Raw genomic sequence first — 22,148 nt, forward strand, 5'->3', positions numbered from 1 at the left:
TAGTATTCAGTGCTAAAAATATATGAGCTCAAAAGGCATGAAAAGACATGGAGGCAACTTGAATGCATACTACTGAGTGAAAGAAGCCATTCTGAAAAAGCTTCACATTGTAGGATTCCACCTATATGACATTCTGGAAAAAACAAAACTATGGAAATGGTAAAATAAATAAATAAGTAAGTAAGTAAGTAAGTAAGTAAGTGCTTGCCAGGGGCCGGATGGCTGGGAGGGATGAATGAGTGGAGCACAAAGGATTTTTAGGGTGGTGGAAACACTCTTAGGGTACTATACTGGTGGATCCATTTCATGGTACATTTGTCCAAACCTATACAATGTACATCAGAGTGAACCCTAATGGAAACTACGGACTTTGAGTGATAATGATGTGCCAGTGTAGGCTCATCATTTGTGACAAATGTACTACTCTGGTGTGGGATGTTGACAGTGGGGGAGGTTGTGCATGTGTGGGGGCAGGAGGCAAATGGGAAATTTCCGTACCTTTGTCTCAATTTTACTGTGAAACTAAATCTGCTCTACAAAACTAAGTCTTAGGAAAAGAGGCGTATGTGTATGTGTGTGGGCGCGGGTAAAGGTAAGGGGTTGTTGGGGTGACAGAGCTGTGGTGGGGAGAGGGGTGAGCCTACTTCTTGGTCTCTAGGAACAGAACTCAGGATATTGGCTACACATAGGCTTGGTTTAGATAATCCCTAGGGATTCGAGGAGGCCAGGCAGGGGTTTCCATGTGGAGGGTGACTGCAGGCCACAGACAGAGCTCCCAGAGCAGGGTAGCTGAGTAGGAATCCTGAATTCTTCCAGGACAAAATGTTCTGCTTGCCAAAGCTACTTTGACTACTAGTCTGGGTGACTCTCTTCTCTCTCAATCTCTTTTATTATCAAGTTGTTATTTTGGAACAGTTTTAGACTTCTAGAAAAGTTGCAAAGATAATATGGAGAATTCCCATAGACCTCTCACTCTCTCTCCCATTGTTCATGTCTTACATTTCCCGGGTACATTTGTCACAACTAGGGAACCAAATCAGTGCATTATTACGAACTCAGCTCCAGACTTTATTTGGATTTCACCAGTGTTTCCACTGATGTCCTTTTTCTGTTCTAGGATCTAATCCATTTATCACTATCTCCTTTAAAAAATTTCTTTTTAACTTATAAAAATAAGACATGCTCAAGGCAGAAAAAGACAAACAATATATAGATGTACTGAATTTTTAAAAAGTCTCTTTCTTACACAAACCAATCTGTTCTCCAAAGCTTTTTACTTGATATTAGTCTTGGTGTATATCCTTCCAGACTTTCAGTGTTGCACACTTGCATTTTTCCCCCCAAATGGGACCATATTTTACATAATTTCATGTCACTTTTTTCACTTAAGACTCTTTTATGTACCTAATATGTACAGTTCATTTTTTTTCTCTACAAAAATGGACATGGTTATATTTTACTCTCTCACAAAAGACTGCAAGGAGTGCTCCTATCTTCAGGTAGCTTTGCACATTTCTGTTAATATTTCAGTTGATTGTAGCAAGAATTTTGGGGGGAAGATGGGTCATACTTAACAATTTTTGATAAATGCTGCTAAATTATTCTCTTCAGTGATCATATTGATTTATATTCCCACTAAACAGCATTCATAAGACTCTTCTCTCTAAACTTTACCTCATCAACATCAGATATTACAATGTTGTAAATATATTCTATATTAAATACTTGCCCATCTGCTAAGCCAAAATGGAATCTCACTGGTGTTTTAAGTTTAGATAATTTAGTTAGGGTGCATATCTTTGCATATATTCATTGGCCATTTGTATGTCTTCACAAACTTTACCCATCTTAATTGAGTTACTTGTCTTTTAAAATTCTATTTACAGTTAACTGTAACTCTAGTATAATTTTTATTTATTATTTTTATACTTTTTGATTTGTTTTTCATACATTGCTAATATTTTCTCCTAGCGTCTGGTATCTCTTTGCCCTTTAAATTTTGTCCACAGTGTCTATTTCGGTGTAGGGGTTATTCATTTTATATAATCAAGTGTGGTAATCTTTTTCTTTAAGGATACTGGGGGTCATGTTATGCTTGGGCAAATCCACTCCTTCCCACAATGATTGGACAGCAAAACTTTAATATTTCCCCAGACTTTGTTAGTTCTATTTTTTGAGGTTTTCAGGTTCATTATGTTTCCAAATGGACACTCAACTGTCCCACTACCACCCATGTTTTGACTATTAAAATGCTCTGTTTACTTCCTCCTATTTATTATAGTCCGTGCTTAGTTTATTCATTTGTTTACTACCTGTCTCCCCAACTAGAAGACCGTTTTCATGAGTGTGAGAGCAGGTATTACTCACGACGGTAGGCCCCAGTGCCTAGGATGTGCCCGACAACTTTGGATGGTGCTCATGAATACCTGGGGAAGGAGGACACTTGTCGCTGAATAATCCAGGCTCCCCCCATGGGTTTGAAATGCTATAAGTTTGGTCATGAGTCCGATTCTAGACGCTCTCCTTAGTTCCAGGGTCTTCCTCCTTTGTCTATATGGATGCTACTTGTGGTACTATGAACATGCCTCCTCAACTTACTTCTGTTTTCTTATTTCATATTTTGATATTATGTTTTTAAAGTTATTCTGGTTGTTTTTATTTTTCAAAAAATTTTTTTTCAACGTTTTTTTATTTATTTTTGGGACAGAGAGAGACAGAGCATGATCGGGGGAGGGGCAGAGAGAGAGGGAGACACAGAATCGGAAACAGGCTCCAGGCTCTGAGCCATCAGCCCAGAGCCTGACGCGGGGCTCGAACTCATGGACCGCGAGATCGTGACCTGGCTGAAGTCGGACACTTAACCGACTGTGCCACCTAGGCGCCCCCGGTTGTTTTTAAATACTATTTTTAATGTTTATTTATTTTTGAGAGAGACAGAGCATGAGCAGGGGACGGGCACAGAGAGAGGGAGACACAGAATCCGAAGCAGGCTCCAGGATCTGAGCTGCCAGCACACAGACCGATGTGGGGCTCAAACTCAAGAACTGTGAGATCATGACCTGGGCCAAAGTCAGATGCTCAACGGACTGAGACACCCAAGTGCCCCATCATATTTTGATATTCTTACAGGGCAAGTCCCTCTTCATATTCCAGTCTCCCTCCCAAATTTTTTAGCTATTTTCGCAAACTTATCCTTTGACACGAACATTACAGTTATCAAGTTCCAAAAAAATCCCACTGATACTTTGATTGGAATTGCACACATGTGTTGATTAATTTGGGCAAACTGATAAATTTATGCTATTTTCCCCAGCCAGGAACACTGTAGATAACTTATTTAGGGCTTAGCTCATTTACCTTGGTAAAGTTTCATGGTTTTCTTCTTTGTCATGTTTTTCTTTTGCATACTTTGTATTAAATTCTTTTTTGAAATATTTATTTTTGAGAGAGAGAGAGCGTGGGGGAGAGGCAGAGAGAGAGAGGGAGAGAGTATCCCAAGCAGGCTCCACGCTGTCAGCATAGAGCCTAACACGGGGCCTGATCTCACCAACTGTGAGATCGTGACCGGAGCTGAAATCAAGAGTTGGACGTTTAACCGATGAAGCCACCCAGGCACCTCTGAATTAATTTTTAAAAACTCCATTGTGAATGAGATTTAATCGTTAGTTACATATTTCTTATTGAATGTGTGTGTTTCTTATTTTCAGCTATCAGTTAGTTCTAACAGGATTCAAATGAATCTCCCGGATTTCCTGAGCAAACCCTTTTACAGATCTGGGTGGAGGTCCTCCACACCACAGGCTGTGTGGGCTCTAGTTCCTCTGGCAGGCAACCCCTCTGAGGGTTTCTGGCAGAGTAAAGACAGATGGGCTTCCCTTCAGGGCGTTCAGCAGGAACCAGACTGGAAGCCTGGGGCCCCCGCACTTGACTGGAAAGAGGAAGAAGGAGCTCCCCAGGAAGCTGAGCAAACCGGTGTACTCCCTGCTGTGCCAACTGCCCCCTTCCTTGTCTGCTTTCTCTATGTTTCTCGACGCACTGTAAAATTGACCCCAACCACAGGAGCAGACCAGGGGGTTGGCGGTGCGGGCTGCTGTGCATGCTCGAGGGAAAGAGAGGTGCTCTGGGCCGGACTTGTCGGGGAAGGAAGGAGTTGATGAGGCTTGAAGTCTGTACAGCATGAAAGGGAGTGTGTTTTCTTTGGATTAATAGCATGAGACAAGACCCGGAGGCAGAGGGAGGTCAAGGGGCTGGGAAGAGAGGCAACTCCCACACTGGAGTTCAAGTGGCGTCAGGATGTCCTAGGAAACAGAGCTGGGCTGAGAGAGTAAAGATAATGAGGCTCCGGAATTAGCTAGAGGAACTTGTGCTTTGTCCTCTTTGAGTTAGAGGCCCACTGAGCTCCCTGAGGGCGAATTACTGAATGGCTGAATGAATCCATGAATGAATGAATGAAATCCCAGGGGGAGCCATCTGATAGGAGGCTGAGCAGAGAGAATATGGAGACGAGGTGGAAATGAAAGAAAACGAGGTTGTTCATATAACAACCACCGTGTACAAAGCACTTTTGCATGTGCTTAGCCCACACAACCATCTTTATCTTGTAAAGATGGCTTCATTCCCATCTTTAAAAATGAGAATACAGAGGTTTAGAGAGGTTGAGTAACTTGCCCAAGGTCAAGGGCTGGTTTGAGAGTGAGCCAGTATTACATTATATAATTATAGTCCGGGTCCAACTTTGGTGCTCCCACTCTTCTCCCTGGTAATGCTGCCCGCGCCTCCGGAAGGGAGAGGCTGTGGCCGGGAGCCAGGCATGGGCTGGAGAGGCCCTATTAGTAATCAATAGTTTACAGGTGAATCATACACAAGGCTAAAGGGCTGATCTTTGAGACCATGAATTAGAAAGGCCAGCGCTCTGCATTCAGCTTAGCCGATCTGATCATCAGATAAAGTCAAGGGCTTGGCATTGAAGAGGTCTGGAGAAGTGGGAGCAGGAGGCAAGAGGAGGGAGCCCGAGGTCCTTTGCCTGCAGAAACAATGCAATTCAGCAGTCAAAAGGATAGAGGCTGAAGGTGCAGACCTCTTACTGCATTCATTTATTTAAACACCTCCCATGAGCTGGGTGCGGGGAGATAATGGTGAAGATGACAGACAGAGTGTCATTTTCCAGTTGTTTCTGGAGATGGGCAATACTCCCACATACACAAACCCATTAAAAGATTATCAGCTGTGGCAAATGCGGTGAAGGAGGCAGCGTGCTGAGACAGAGTACCCGCTTTCAAGAGAGTGGCTGGAGAGGTGATATGGAATCAAGAGGAGAGGCTCATAGGTGCCAGCCCTGGGAAGAGCAGGGCAGAGAAGGAGGCAGGAGGACGCTTCCTATCGTAAAGGCAGCGTGTGCAAAGGCCCCCGAAGGCAACCAGCCTGGAGTGTTCGAGTAACAGAAAGGTCGCTGAAGCTGTTGCTGGCCCAAGACAAGGCAGGCAGAGGCCAGGTCGGGTGGGGCCCTGAGGGTCTGGGAAAAGTTTGGGTTTCATTGAGAGATTCTTCAGCTGAGGCCTGGCAGGATCCGATTTCCACTTTAAGGTCACTCTTGCTGCCCAGATGAGAATAGTGGCAGGGGCAAGAGCAGGTGCAGGGCAGGTAGCTGGGGGCTGTAGCAGGGGGCCGGGGACCTCTTGTATTAGAAATCCTTGATGAGAGCCAGGTAAGACTTGCTTTGCGAAACTGACCACATTTATTAAGACTCTTACTGAAGACTTTTTCTCATCTTATAGAAATCAAAGTCTATAAAATGCTAATCAGAGGTTGTGATCGATAGGGCTAATTCCAGGCCAAAGCAGACTATAGGCTTGCCTGAGCGGCTCCTGTGCAGGTGAATATCAGTCTTCTTTGGCTTTTGAAATACTGGAAACAATTTGAGGACCCTGTTCCCATGGTGCCCCCAGGTGGGAAGGGAGGGAGAGAGGTGAAAAGTAGTCCTTCCTAGAGATACCTTGCTCCTGGGGCACCAGAGATTTCCCTCACCAAGTCTTCCGGGAGCCCCAACTGCCATCCTCCAAGCCTCTCTAGTCTTCACCCATTTTCTTCTTATCTTCTTGCTTCAGAGACTTCTCTCTGCCTGGAATGTTCCTACCCCCATGCACCCTCACACCACCTGCCATGGTTGAGTTGTCTCCACCAAAAAGATATGCTCAGGTTCTAGCCCCTCTACCTGTCAATGTGACCTTAACTGGAAATAAATGCATTGTTGCAGATATAATCAAATTAAGATGAGGTCATGCTGGATTAGGGTGGGCCCTAAATTCAATGGCTGATGTCTTCATAAGAGAAAGGAGAGGGAGACTATATGCAGAGATACAGAGGGGACATCGGGGAGAAGACCAGGTGAAAACAGAGGTAGAGACTGGAGTGACACATCTGTGAGGCAAGGAATGCTAAGGGTTGCTGGCAACTACCAGAAGCCAGAAGAAGGACAGATTGCTCCCTGGAGTCTTCAGAGGGAGCACAGCTACACTGACACCTTGATTCTGGACTTCTAAGCTTTAGAACTGTGAGCAAGTAAATGTCTGTTCTTGTTTTAAGCCATTCTGCTTGTTACAGCAGCCCCAGTGAACGAATACACCACCATACTGCTGTGTACCAGTCGGTGCCCCTCACCCGGTGGGGAGCTTTTCCTGGGCTTCCCCATATCCCCCTCATGGCCCCAGTCTGGAGAGATGCTCCCTCTATGTGCTCCTGCTGTATCAGAGCCATCCATTGACTTACCTATCTTACCGAGCTCCTTGACTGCTATGTTTGTGACTCATTCATCTTTGTATCTCTGGTACCCAACACAAGGCCTGGCCTAAACTAAGCTCTTGGTCTGGTTGAATTGATGAATGAATGAACCGTTCGCCATCTTTCAGGAACACCCATAGTTCAACCAAACTCACCCAGGTCAAGTGCCTGTCATGTGGCAAGAGGCAATTTAAATCCTATGTGCTAAGGGAGATACCCCTAGATTGCTGGGGGTTCTGACACCTCTCTTTACTGCCCACCTCCAGCTCCTTGGATCTTACAACTGTACAGTTGGTGCTCTATCACCACCAAAGAGATAGGATCTAGCCGCACAGACTCCAGGCCAGAGCTAGCAGCCTGGTCCAAACCCAGGAGATGTGGGGAGGCTGCAACCACGGTCTTCACTCACTAAGTCCAGCCTTGTGGGTTCTCTGAACCCATACAGACACTGAAAGTCACACATTCAATCAAGAGATAGCAAGTATTAGATGCAGACAGCATACCAGGCACTGGTGACACTGATGGGAATATGGCATAGCCCTACCCCTAAATGCGGTGTGATGGGGATTATGGTGAAGGTGCATACAGAGAAGGCCCCTACCTCACGCAGATGGGGTGAGGCAAGGCCCCCGGGAGAAGGGAACAATGGAGCTGAGTCTCGCCAGATGAACAGGATGCGTCCAGATGAACGGGGTGGATGAGGAGTGTGAGAAGAAAAGGGAATGCCAGGGAGGGAAGAGAGCCTGCATGAGGACATGAATGGCTAGAGAGATGGGCACCCCAGGAAAGAAGTGGTTCTTCAGGAGGACAAAAGCATGGGGTGCCGGTGGGTGGGTCTGGACAAGCATGCCCAACGCCCAGCGTGAGATGTGCACAGAGAAGCGAGTTCTGGAGGACACTGGCTTTGGGGATGAGCAGGGGAAGAGAAGTCCATGGAAACTAAGACTAAGACTTAGAAGGAAAAGCAGAAACAGGCGCAGCCCTAGAAGTCAAGAGAGAAGACAGTCTCAGAGGAATGGCAATGATGACAATATCGTTCAAGCTGTGCAGAACACAAGGCTGGTGTGGCCCCTGTGATTCTAGTGACAGCAGTTTCCATGGTGATGGGGCAGGACTGGGGAGAGGGGCGGGGAGCCCAGTTCCCACCAAAGGAGGGGCCCGAGTTGGTCTCAGGGTCTTAAGTCTGGTATCTGGTTTTCCGGGGGGTACAGCCTGGGTGTCTGCTTCTTTCTCCTACTCCCCTGGGGGCTGCCCTGAAACTCGGCTCTCTCTGGAGCTGGGTCTTCATTGCACAGCTGGCTGCCACCTGCTTCAACTACAGGGCACCCTCAACTGTGGGGTTGTCCCTGTTCCAGGATCTCCATACACCTTTTTGTTGTGGTGTTTCTGCAGAGTCCCACCGCAGTCTCCCTGTAGCAGGTGCCCCGGGGAGGGCCTCTTCCACCCGGCCCTTGTTCCCTGACCTCTTCCCACCAGCCCGCCACTGAGAGCCCGCCAGACTTTGCTGGTAAGGCAGTACGGTTCATTGATACTCGGCCTCAACGACAGGAAGAAGTTTTCTACCAGAGTCTCCATCTGAAAAGCTAGGAGAACCTCGATTTCCACTACAGGCGCCTGTACTTCGCAGGCAAATCCTGCTTCTGGGATTTGGTCCCCAGTTCTCTCAGTCCCAAGGAAATGTGGACACATTGGGGTTTTTTTTTTTTTTTTTTTGGATACCGCATGCCCTGCTGCTTACAGGTGGTTCATCTGTATCTGTTGCACATTAGAAAGATACACAAAAACATCTTGACATGTTGATTTCACCTGCCTTCTGACTGGCCCCCGAATGTGAAAGGGCCTTGGGTACTCCCAAACAACTGTTCACTCCATGAACAAATGGATGCTGCACAGATACGAGTCCTAACTGCGGATCTTTTTACAACAAGAGAAAACAGCACACAAACGAACAGCTGCTACGGGGGGGAAGGGGGTCAGAAATCATTCCTGCCCCCAAATGAGAAGGCAACCTAAATTATCCTCAGTGACATTGGAAACGACAATAAGAAAATAATACTTGTTTTATAAAATGCCCCCTTCTGAGCCACGAAGCTGCAAACCAACAATTAAACCATGATCATAATAGCAGACAATAATAATTAAATCATCCCGCCAACCAAAGAGCAAAAGCGGAGAAGACAGACCAAAGCCCAAAGCAAGCATTGGTGTCTAGAGCGAAATGAAAGGCTCTTCTTTCCTGGGGCCAGCTGGTATTCAATAGAAAAGTGATTCTTTTGTTACTTCTGCGAGCAAGAGAATAAACCTGAGCTTCTGGTCACTGAAGAAACCACAGTTTCCACGCGGCCACAGTTTCCATTCTGGGGCAAGCATACAGATGCAGGACTTGGGCTATTCCTTGTGTCTCACCATTCCTTGCTGGCTGACCTTGCACTGGTTTCCATCTCGTCATCAGCACCTTGTAAACGAAGGCTCCATGACTGTCATTAGCCAGAACCTGCCCTGGAGGTGTCAGGGGATTCTGTGAGGGGCAGATGTGTCTTTATCCTTCTTGGAAGAAGTGTTTTCCATAAAATGAAAGGTTCATGCTTCCTGAAGAGGCTGTGTAATACAGTGGAAAAGAAACAGTGGCTAGGGAGCCAAAGATATAGCTTCAAATCTAGTTCTATGACAGCTACTCAGGTGAACTTGCACAGCCTCAGTTTACTTGTCTGTACAATGGCAGTAACTGGGCATCTGTCCAGCAGTGTTGCTAGGAGAATTATTGTAGATGAAATCACATATAAAGGTACCTGGCACTGAGCCTGATACATAGTGTAAAATCAATAAGTGGTAAAATCACCTAAAACAAATTCTGTTTTTGTTCTCTTTATTTTTATTGAAGTGTGACTAATATACAATATTATATTCGTTTCAGGTGTACAAAATTTTTTTATACTTACTTAAGAGATGTGTTAAAGTCCTCTATGATTGTCAATTTCTTGTATTTACGACAGATTTCATTTTATGTTTCCTTGTTAGGTTACATAAAGATCCATGACTGTTGGCCTTATTATGGCATAGACACTATTCCCATGAAATAATTCTCTCTGTCCCTGGTGGCTGTTGGCATTCCTTAGCTTGGGGCTCCATCGTTCCAGTCTCTGTGTCTGTCTTCTCCTCTGTGTGTATAAAATCTCCCCCTGCTTCCCTCTTATAAAGATCCATGTGATTGCATTTAGGGCCCACCTGGAGAGAATCCAGGCTCACCTCCTCATCTCAAGGGCCCGGATTTAATCACAGCTGCAAAGATCCTTTTTCCAAGTAAGCTAATGTTTACAGGCTCCAGTCATTAAAACCTGATATCTTTGGGGGCCATCATACAGCCTGCTGCAATGTCTTTGCAAGCTTTTCAAGAAGCCTGAGTGTCAATTTTCTGTGTCTTCTGTGCATATTATATCCTGGCTGGATCAATGGTTCTTGGGTCTCACAACACCACTGGCTTCGGCCTTTGATGTTAAGGGGAAGCGATTTTAGAAGGACTGGATTCTCTGTGGTGGTGGCTTTTTGTAAATGACTGTTTATCTGAGGGGGATTGATGGTGTGCTTACCTGTGTGGGTGTGTTTTCCCAAAGGCTTTCCGGGAGTTCATTATTCTTGGAACTGTTTGATTTGTTCATCAAGTTGTATCTAATTAGTTTTGCCTGGAACTCAGTGAGTCCATTCAATTCACCAGGATGCTTTAGCCCTGGTCCATCGTCTGCCCCTTCTCAGAGGACTTTGCTCACAGCTTGTATTTTATTACCCCTTTCTCCATTTGCTCCTCGTTCTTCTCCACATGTGCCGCCTGGTTGGTACTCTGTCCTTTGCATTTGGCAACTCCTCTTTCATTTATTTTCACATTCTTGTAGTTTTTCTCTGCAATCTCAGATCCTCCAGCTTGTCTCTTACTTGAATGCTTTTATTTTTTACAAGGCAAATGCTGCTCTTGTGGATTTTGGTTCCTGTGTATTTAGCTTCTTTTTCATTCTTTGCTTGCCTCTATCACTGTCCTTCTATCTCAGGATCTCCCTTACCCCACTGCATCATCCAATCTTCTGCTACTGATCATCCCTACTTCTCATATGTCAATGAGAATATTATCCATAAATCCGTTTACGTTTTCTTTCGTTTACTATAGTAAAATTTTTTCAGAAAATATGTTTCCATTTTTAAAAAATTTTTTAATGTTTATTTATGTTTGAGACAGAGAGAGAGAGAGAGAGCATGGGAGGGGCAGAGACAGAAGGAGACACAGAATCTGAAACAGGCTCCCTGCTCTGAGTTGTCAGCACAGAGCCCAACATGGGGCTCGAACTCACTAACCGTGAGATCATGACCTGAGCCAAAGTCAGAGGCTTAACCGACTGAACCACCTAGGCGCACCTATGTTTCTATTTCTTTAGGGAAATGATTCTTTTTCAAGAATGGTATGTGTTAAGTGGCATCATACAAGTTCATTTTATTTATTTTTTTGCTGGTTTCCTTATCTTTTGAGGGGGGGAGATCTATACTGATCCAATGAAGTCTACGTTTCTTCAGTTGAATGGAATCCCCCCTCTAAGAAATCCTGGAATTCATTTTTTGGGATGGTAAACTGGCAGTCAGTTTGATGTCTACAGGCCAATTCAACTATCCAGTGTAGCCCAGCTGGATTATTATTCTTGGATGATTTGAAGTAATTTGTGTTTCTTTTTTCTAGAGGTGATCCATGAAAACTAAATTGCCGGAGAGCATCGCCACACTTACATCTACATTTACACCTACGGGGTTATCCATACCCTCTCCTTCAAAAAACTTCTGAGCTCCTTTTGGCGATTTCCTGATTTGTTGAAACCTTAAGCCTGACAAAGGAACACCCTGCCGGGTATGTGCTTATCTGTTCAGCTCCTTCAGGAGGTCAGCTCTTGTAGTGCAAGTACATGGACCTTCTCTGTTGAAGGTTTAACTAGTGCCATGGCTCAAAAACAAACCTTCTGGAAGCAGCTAAACCTGCGGCCACGATTCCTGGCAAGAGCTACGAACAGAAGCTTCACTTCTGGTGCCTTCTGCCTCCTCTGGGCCAGCTGCCCACTTGCTGTTGAAGGGGAACGACAGTGACCGCAGTGGGGGATTGCTGCCCCATGATTGATACGCAACCGCAGGCAGGGAGTCCGGATTTCCGGTGCAGCCAGATGTTTTGTCTAGTTCAGGCTCCTCCCAGGAAGACAAGCTCCACTGGGTAGGGGTTCTGGTTCATCAAAACTGTGCCTCCCTCCCACCCCTCGGTAATCCTACTGCTTGGTGACCAACAGCCAAGAATGGAGTTTCCAGGTCACCCTTTGCATTAATCATTAAAAAGCATCCCTACAGTTAAAAATCAACAAACTATCCTCATTAGCCAAATATGAGCATTAAGAGCAGAAATTGAAGCTTCCAGAACAACATTTCCACCCTCCATGGGCCCCAGATCTCTTTAGGGAAAGCACACCTGGAGAAGACTGTCTCTTCTCCCTTCCCCCCTTTCCCCTCCATGTAGCCCCTCACATATAGCTTGTAAGCCTAGCCAGATTTGTACTCAGAAACAAGGCGCAGTTCTTCTGAATATAGCAAGGGCCTCTCAAACAGTTATCTTAGACTCCTCCCTGGTTTCCCAGTCAATTTCTCCTTGGCATTGCCACCAGTGACCTTCTTTTAGGAATGGAGATACCATCATGTCACATCAGACAATGGGTTCCTCCAGAAGCAGTTCTGCACATTCACCCCTTCCTCCCTTTCATGTTACCTCCACCCTGCATGGCGAACTACTACTATGCTTTCAAATGCACCTAGAATAGCTCCTCTTCTAACACCCTGCCCCCAACTGCTACCTGGGATTAGGAACTATCCTTGCAAATGCTTTTCAGTTGTGCTTTGTACAAACTTCTACTACAGCATTTATCGCATTATATTAGAATCTGTAGCAGACCCTGTAGGACGGTCTATCTGCACTCCATTTCCAAAAACTCGTCTATCTCTACTAGTGAAACTGTAACAGCGAAACAAAATTGATTTCTTGCTTTCCCAGCCGGGCATCCATGGCGAGTTCTGATGAATAAAGTGTAGGAAGACGTCTGTAAGGATGGTGATTCTTCCTGAAGAAATACACAAACCATCCCAAGGAGAAAGATCTGTGCCCTGTCCTCTCCCCTCTTCTTTTAGACTGCGACACAGACACAAGGTGTGGAGCCGCAGCAGCTAACCAGGCGAGCGTGAGGGTACAGCCGAGGGCAGTGCAGCAAGAAGAAAGGCAACAGCATCCTGAGCGGCCGCCCTGGGTCTAGACGGGACCTTCAGATCCTCGTTCCAAGAGAAAAGTGAACCTCCATCTGTTGAAGCCAGCTTTAGTCGGTTTTTCTACTTCCATTCCTAACTGATGAAATTTCTACCCATACGACTGAGACTTTCAAGGGAAAAGACTGTTTCTTATTTATATTTATACCCTCAGTACCTGGCAGAACGCCTGGCACTGAGTAAATGCTCCAAGTATTTTAATTGAACTGAATGTCGTTACTGTCTTCAAAATATTCCAATGGCTTCTCATTATACTGAAAAATCCATTTAGAGTCCTCATCTTAGCCTGCAGGGTCCTGCGGAGAGCCCTCTTTACCCGAGCAACCTCATCTCCCCCATGCGGTCCCCAGCCACGTCAAGGGAGCACTCTTTTGTGGATAGACGCTACATTTTGCCCTGTGTTCGTGCCTTCGCTCTCTTTCCCCTCAGTTGGAATGCTCGCCTCTACACCTCCAGGCAGGCCTTCTCTCTCTCTCTTTTCCATTGCTGAACTTGGCTTGCACCTGCTTACAGTCTCTGCTTTGTCTTGGAGGGACCTGTTCGTTTGACTATTTCCTCCCACGGAATGTGAGCCCTTGGAAGACAAAGACTGGCCTTAGTGTAATTGTTGTGCTTCCCACTGCACAGTGTCTGGTGCAGAGAAAGTGTTCAATGTGTGTTTTGTTCAGTGGAACTAAACCAGGGTCAGAACGACAGACTGGGGAGAGAAGAGTTTGGAGCTAGACAGAAAGGGTCTGAAACCCACATCACTGGGTAATTGTGAGATATTCACCCTTTCTGGGCCTCGACAGTCTCATCTGTAAAATGGGGACAGTAATAACTGATCAAGAATGTGGTACGAGGTACGTGTTTGATAAATGTTAGGTAGAGGGCAGGACCAAGAGCAGACGGCTTTGCTTCCCTCTCTTCAATTTTTCTCTGAGCTGGTCCACTGATTATAACAGGGAAAACTCTAACCCAACACTGGAAACTGAGAAGGCATCTCATCCATAGGGGATGAAATTCCACGTTCTACAGACTGACCACACGAGGAAGAGTGACATGGAGGGTGCAGCACAGTCTGCTCTCCTGCTGTTGGTTGTCAGGCCTGGATGGAGTTCACTGGTCAGCCTGTCCGATTCTTGGCACTCAGGGGAAAACACACCTACCAAATGCTGGAGACGCCCCTGGGTTCCAGGGCAGAATCTGACTGCCAGCCTATGCTTGTCCTGCACACCCAAGGGCCCATTTTCCTGCCGGGACCCCACCCAGGACTGAGGGCCATCCCTGCAGGTACCCACTGTCCTTCCTTGCCCGGCTTGCTGGGGTGAGGTTGACCACAGATCCCTCTGATCATCTCCAGTGCTCGGCTGGGGCCAAGGGCAGGCTGAGGAGAGGTGTCTGCAGGCCTTCTGCTGTCTGTGCCCCGGGGGATGGTCCCTTGGATTGGCCTGTGGGCTTTCCCACATTGTGTCCCATCTGGGACACCAAGGGGAAGCCCGCCTGACACCTGTTCCCAATAGCAGCATGGCACCCACCACCTGGGACTCTCAGGGGTGAACTACAACCTGCTTTGCCGAGGGGCCCCATCTGAGTAAAATGAACCGCCTTCCCAGTTCCAGGAGGGGTTTCTCGTCACTTGGGAATTACATGCCAGGCACTGTTCCAAGTGCTTAGATATGTTAACTCACTTAACCTCATCGTAACCTTAGGTGATGGGTACTGTCTTAAATCACCATTTTACAGCTTAGAGAACAGAGGCCCAGAGTGCCTGCTTAAAGACCTTCCCAAGCTACACGGCTCATCAGAGTGGTGGGCAGTCTGGTGCCAGAGTCCAGCTCTGAGCTGCAACTCGATGTTGAATGAACAACAAAACCCCTGGGGATGTAAAGAGAATTGGCTCCTCAGAGGAATCCAGCTGATTAATCAGATTAAATGGTCCAACTGAAAGATGCAGTTAATGCAGGAAAAAATAGGAGGCATTGTAAAACAGAACATAAACAGTATTTTCAGGGAGGTGCAAGACGGTAATACATAGAAATAACAAAAGTAAGCTGTCAAGGGCAATGTGAAAACAAAAAAGAATAGCTTCCTTAAAATAAAAATGAAAACAACAAGATTCCCAAAATAAAGGAGAGCAAGATGAATAGTGTTGAAAACAGAATTAATGAAAACACAAGATCGCTGGCAGAATAAAAAAAAAATAGGATACAGAACTTTCAAATCACTAGAGGAAAAACAAAGCCAATTAAATCAAATCAGCTGACAATAGGAAGAGTTAAAAATGAAAGAAAACAATAAGGACGCATCATCTGTTTTGTTTGAAAAAGAGCATAATACGTTTGATGGAAAAGAGAAATATATATACGTATATATGTATATATAGGCACCTGGGTGGCTCAGTCGGTTAAGCGTACGACTCTTGGTTTCGGCACAGGTCATGATCTCCCAGTTTGTGAGTTCGAGCCCCACAGCCGGCCCTGTGCTGGCAGTGTGGAGCCTGCTTGGGATTCTCTCTCCCTCTCTCTGCCCCTTCCCTGCTCGCACTGTCTCTGTCTCTCTCCAAATAAATAAATTAATTAAAAAAAAAAAGAAATATACAAAAACCCTGTGCTCTTTTCACTTTCTTCGAGTATACATGGAACATAACACAAAAGTTCAAAGAGTAAAAAGGGTGCAATGCAGTAAAAATAACAAGTAAATCACATGAAATACATAACCACTAAGTTAAAAAACTTTTTAAATGTTTATTTATTTTTGAAGGAAAGAGAGAGCGTGAGTGGGGGAGGGGCAGAGAGGGAGAGGGAGACACAGAACTCGAAGCAGGCTCCAGGCTCTGAGCTGTCAGCACAGAGCCCGACATGGGGCTCTAACTCACGGAGATCATGACCTGAGCCCAAGTCGGACGCTTAACCGACTGAGCCACCCAGGCACCCCACCACTTAGTAAGTTTTAAGAACATTTTAAATAGGGATTAAAAAGAATTCTACACTGAAATTATACACTATTTAAAAATCAACCCAGTTGAGTCCTCTGTAGGAAAAGAAAAAAAACCTCCCCCAAGGAAAAATATACCGAGAACGGGAAGCAGCCAACACAGTTAGATATCATTTTGTCTGTCAAACTGAGAAACACAGACAGGATTGACAGCAGCTAGTGATGCTGTGCAGGGAGGCAGACTTTTGGTGGATGCCTAAATTGCCACAGTGACCAGAGGGAAATGTGAGATCATGTATTAAAATTTGCCTTCTAAGAATATATCCTAAGGAAATAATTGGACAACTGTTCAAAGATTCATGCGTAAGGATATTCACTGGGGTGAAAAACTGAAAATATTTACTTTATTAATAGGGGAGTAGAAAAATAAATTATAGTTGTGCCTCCAACAGAATTCTCTGTGGCCATCAAATGGGATGAGGCTGATCTCTATATATTGACATAATAATATGATGATACAGGATTAAACAGTAAATCAAAAGCGAGTCACTGAGCCATGCATGGAGATTATCTTGTTTTAGAAACCACGTTTGCTGCATTTGCCTTATGCATCTATCGGCATACAAACTAAAAGAATTACCAGAACAAACTGATCTCAATGGTTCTCTTCTGTGGGGGGCCGTGTGGAGGAGAACAGAGTCAGATTCAGGGGACTTTTGCTCTCTACAAATTTCTTTATTGTCTGCATTTTGAATTTTTCAAAACAAGTGTCTATTTTTTATATAGAAAAATCCTATACAGATATTCCCACTTTAAAAATAACAACCAGGGGTGCCTGGGTGGCTCAGTTGGTTAAGCATCAGGATCTCACGGTGTGTGGGTTCGAGCCCCGTGTTGGACTCCGTGCTGACAGCTCAGAGCCTGGAGTCTGCTTCGAGTTCTGTTGTCTCCCTCTCTCTCTGCCCTTCCCCCACTTGCATGCTGCCTCTCTCTCAAAAATAAATAAACATTAAAAAAATAAACGTAGTAGCTAGATCTTATTCTGAATAAGGACTCAAACACAAACAGGGCTTTTTGTGTTTGTCTTCATTAGGGTCTAATCATGAATTCCCTTCACTTTGCTGCTGGTTAGTCAGGTGAAGGGCTTGTGTGGGGCACTGAGGGAGAGGAGGTAAGAGGGGGACAAAGAGAGAGAAAGAGGGAAGAGGGGGAGGGAGACAGAAGAGAGAGAGAAAACAGGCACGAGCACAGATGTGTGTGTGGACGTCACATGCACTGTCAGGAAAAGACAAGCTGGGTGGGGGACTGAACGAGAAAGGGAAAGGCGTCCTGTCTCTCATCTCCATCTTTTGGCTGCTCTCAGTGCAGCCGGGAGCCCTCCTCTGCTCCTTGGGCATCAGCTCCCTCGAGGCTGTGGGATGCCCAGAAGCTCTCTAGAGGGTGGACCAAAGCTACCTTCACCTTCTCCCTGCTGTTCCCCATCGCAGGGGCCTCACACACACATTTAGCACACCCCTATGACTTTATAGTCCTTGCTATGTCACCCTGCAGAGGACATTCCGTGTCCTTGTCTTGATCTTCTCTTCCTGAGGGTCAGGAAGGGGTCCTCCTGTCTCCCCTCCAGCCCACCCCGTGCCCACTATTCCTGTAGGTAACAACGGTCCTCACCCTTGCCCAGAATTCCATCATTGATTTCTTGTGCTCACCTGTCAGCTGCTCCTAGGGCCCTCTGTTCTCCTCCAGCCCTTGTTCTAAACCTTCCTTCCTGGGGATCACGCTGCCTGTCTTGGGTCTGCTAATGCCGCCGCGTCATGGAGATGCACACCCTCCACTTTAGGAGATGTGTGCTCAAGTATTTAGGAATGAAGTACCGTGATGTCCACAATGTACTCTCGAGTGATTCAGCAAAACGGGGATAAAGGCAAAAACAAAGAGAACGCCAATATGGGAGAGTCTCCACAGTGGCTGAGCCTGGGTGGCAGGCATGCGGGTGCTCACGGGCTGGTCTTTCCACTTCTCTGTGTATTTTACGTATCGTATGTTATGCAACAAAACACAGGGGAACAGAAGAAACCACACTTCCCATATTTCCTGACGAGAGTGAGACCAGCTGGTGTGAACACTTCAACGTTTCCTGAATGCGTCCCTTCTTCTCCACCCCCCACTGCCACTGCCAGGGTTCAGGCTTCTCATCCCGACCACGATCTGGGACAGCCTCCTCACTGGGCTCCCAGCCCCAGGTCACTCCATTCTCCATAAGGATGCCAGGACAAGTCCAAACACAGCCTCATGGCCTCCAAGGTCCTCCAAGCTTGGGCGGCAGCCTGCTCCACCAGCTTTATTGCCCACCACTGCCTCCTGCCACAAAATTGCAGCTGATGCTCCAGCCCTTGCGCCTGACCACATCATGTCACTTCCTCTGTCTAGAAGGCCCTTCCCCTCCCACCAGCTTTCCTCCCTGGCTACCTGGCAACTTCCTCTCCATCCTTCAGCTTTTTCACCTTTTCCAGGATAGCATCTCTTGTCTGTCCTGTCTTTCACTCCCTATCCCTCCCTATCTTTCCGTCTCACTGTGCATACACATGTCTCCTCTTTGCCAACAGTGTCCGGGTCTCATTCACATATGCAATGCCAGCACCCTGCCCAGACAATGCCATGTGATAAACAGACAGACAGCTGTTACATGAATAAATGAATAAATGAATGAATGACGTTCCGGGGTAGGAAAGTGTTCTGATTTGCACACATGTACACTAAAGTAAAAGTCATCACACTCCTCATTCACTCATTGTGCACTTAACATTTACTGAGGGACTCTTGTGGATCTACTAGTCATACGATTCCCTTTGTACCTGACTCCTGCTTCCTTCCTTCCTTCCTTCCTTCCTTCCTTCCTTCCTTCCTTCCTTCCTTCCTTCCTTCCCTCATTCATCACTTGACACTTATGGATCCAGGTGCTGGGGGCACCGTGCTGAGAGCTGGGAGACTTGTAGAAATGAATCAGGCAGAGACCGCAGCTCTGGCTGGGAAGGTAAGGCAGGAGCACAAATATAGCACAAAGTGGTCAGTGTCAAGGAAAACGTGGGCTGCAGGCAATGAGAGTTCAAAAGAGGGAGACGTGACTCCCAGGAGTCCAAGAGAGGGGATTGGGAAGACTTCCTGGGTGAGCAGACACATGTACTTGACTTTGAGGGATGGGGAATTTCAGACATAAGCCTTTGGAGCAAGGGGGGCATTCCAGGGAGGCCAGAGTGGAAACAGAGGCACAGAGCGAGGCCATGAGCATAGATATGCACAGGAGCCACCAGTTGTTTGGCTTTGCCGGGATGTCACTGAAGGGAAAGGGAGGGAAATAAGGTTGGGGAGGTAGGTTGAGGTCATGAAGACCTTGAAAACCAGGATAAGATGTTTAGCTTCTGTGAACGTGGGTGCCACGGAAGGTCTCTGGTTAGCAGCTGAGCTGACCAGGTGTGCTTCCAGAAGCTTCTTCTAGCAGAAATGTGCAAGATGAATTTGTACATTTAACTTGTGCCCCTAATAGTGCAAAACCCCTAAGAGCTCTTCTGACCTTGTTTTGCACAGGGCTTAGCTCAAAAACTTGCACATAGCAAACAATGCACTTCTTTAATTTTAATTGAATGGAGTCTAAGGACCTATGTACATCAGCAAATACACAAGTATCTGTATGTACCTCTTGCAGCAACATATCCGTTCAGCCAGTTCCCCTTGACTGAAGACTCTCTAAGGCAGGATTGTCTCTAGCTATGCTTCTTCTTGCCTTGATTCCCCACTATTGCACGTCTTCAACCCTTCATTCCTGGGTCACTACAATAGACTCCTGACTGTTTTTCTTTCTTCTTCTTTTTTTAAAAAAAATTTAATGTTTATTTATTTTTGAGAGAGAAGAGACAGAGCATGAGCAGGGGAGGGGCAGACACACACACATACACACACACACACACACACACACACACACACACACACACACACAGAATCCAAAGCAGGCTCCAGGCTCTGAGCTGTCCGCACAGAGCCCGACACCAGGCTTGAACTCACAAACCATGAGATCATGGCCTGAGCCGAAGTCGGACGCTTAACTGAGTGAGCCACCCAGGTGCCCCTCTCCTGACTGGTTTTCTTCCCGTGAGTTCTCTCCACTGGAAAAGGCCCCGGTGGGACAAGCCTGCTTAAGAACCTACCATAGCTCCCTCTTGTCTACTGGCATTTAAGATCTTCCATGACCAGGCCATGCTCCAACCCTCTCCACGCTCTATTCCTTGTCCACATGTTTCCCCCTCTTCAGCCAGCTGTCTTGTCAGTCCTCCTTCCAGACCTCTGCTCATCCTGCACTTCTAACCGGCTCCTCTCCGCACAGCTCATCTGAACCATAGCTTAAGGCCAGCTGGGCCAGCAGTGTGAATAGTGTAAAGATTCGGAAAAACCCAGGTTCACATCCCAGCTTTCTGAGTCACTGTGCATTCTCTTGGGATCTCAGTGTTTTTGTTTATAAAATGTGAATGAGAACTATGTCCATTCATTATTAGGACTTACCATCAGTACTAACAGGGCTATTGTGGAGAATTGATAAGACAATATACGTGCCAGGTCCCGTGCTGGGTAAATGGTAACGTTCCTTTCTTCTCTGATTCTTTGGAACTCCCAGGAGTAACTCCTGCTGGTCAGATGCTTGTATGGAAAGGAAGTTCTATTCTGAGGGCGTACATATGAACTACCAGACACTGTGCTGGGCTTTTGTAATGACTCCCTCTACAACCCTAAAACACCAGCATTTTTGTCCTCATTTTACAGATGAGGAAACGCAGACCGAGAACAGCAAGCAATCTGGGATCACACAGCTCTGCGCCGACACTACTGTCTGAGAAGTAACCACAGAAGCGTTATTAAATATTTAGTATGTTTCAAGGACTATGCTGGGCGCACTGCATGTGCTGTCTCCTTTAAGTGCCTTATCCTGACGCTCTGCTACTGTAACCGATACAGCACAGGAGATAGCAGGACCCAGAGGGAATAAAGGCTGTGCCCAAAGTCCTGCAAACAGCAAGTGGCAGGGCTGGGATTCACGCTGGGGTTTGTATGACCTCCAGTTCTGCCCTCAGCTACTCTGCTGGAACTGTGCCATCGAGGCCAGAGAGTTATCTGAACTTGAACTGCAGTCCTGGGAGGCTGAGACTGGCCTTTCCAGGTTTTCCATAGGCCTCAGCCTAAGCCTGGGGGCACTGCAACCACCACTGATCGCAAGGGCCTCTGGGGCAGGCCCAGCTACCAGCTGAGTGGCCTGGTGATGATGCTGGTGAGGACCGTCCTGAGCCATAGGCAGGGGTTAGTTCACCAGCCTAGACACTTACCCGATGGTGCAACCAGCATCAGCCTCGATGGTCCAGATGCAGTTGAGATTGTGTTCGTAGGGAGCCGGATACCCGGGTGACAGCACCTGGCCCGACACCTCTCCTTTCACTGTCCCTCCACACTCAGCTGAAAGAAATCCCAAAAAAGTGAGCTTTATAGGGTGGCCTGCACTGCCAGCAGTGACTCAGTGGCTCCTCTTGTCAGTGTGCCCAAGTCCCTCTTGTGCCCTGCAGGTGACTGAGCACAGCATACAGAAAGGTCCCTGGATGCGATTTATATTCACAATCTACAAAGAACCCTTACAACTTAGCGATGAGAAGAAAAACAGCCCAGACAATGGGCAAAATGTCTGAACAGACATTTCTTTGAAGAAGGTGTGCACACTGCCAGGAAGCCCAGGAAGAGATGGTCAACATCACTAGTCATCAGGGAAATGCAGATGAAAACCACAATGAGCTATAGCATCTCACATCCACAAGGATGGCTGTAATCGAAAGGCCAGACACGAAAAAGTGTCGGTGAGGATGTGGAGGAATTGGAACCCTCGCGCATTGCTGGTGCGGCTGCAACATGGTGCAGCTGCTTTGGGAAGCGGTTTCCTAGTTTCTCAAAATGTTGAGCGTAGTCACCATATGACCCTGCAATCCCACTACCAAGCATAGACGCAAGAGAAATGAAAACATACGTTCACACAAAAATGCGCACAGCAGCATTATTCATAATAGCTAAAAGACTGAAACAGCCCAAATGTCCATCAGCTG

At 46.5% G+C, this 22,148-nt stretch overlaps 1 protein-coding gene across 9 annotated transcripts in view; it reads right to left on the reverse strand.

Moving 5' to 3' along the window:
- CSMD2 (CUB and Sushi multiple domains 2) overlaps positions 1–22,148 on the reverse strand; it is a 602,474-nt gene that overhangs the window by 159,778 nt on the left and 420,548 nt on the right. For all 9 annotated transcript variants that reach the window (XM_045035511.1, XM_023258438.2, XM_023258437.2 and 6 more), the window contains one exon: positions 21,387–21,513. In XM_045035511.1, coding sequence (XP_044891446.1) covers positions 21,387–21,513 — 127 coding nt within the window. The remainder of the gene's footprint in view (positions 1–21,386; positions 21,514–22,148) is intronic.

The sequence above is a fragment of the Felis catus genome, chromosome C1 (assembly GCF_018350175.1).
Source record: "Felis catus isolate Fca126 chromosome C1, F.catus_Fca126_mat1.0, whole genome shotgun sequence".
Taxonomy (NCBI): Eukaryota; Metazoa; Chordata; class Mammalia; order Carnivora; family Felidae; genus Felis; species Felis catus.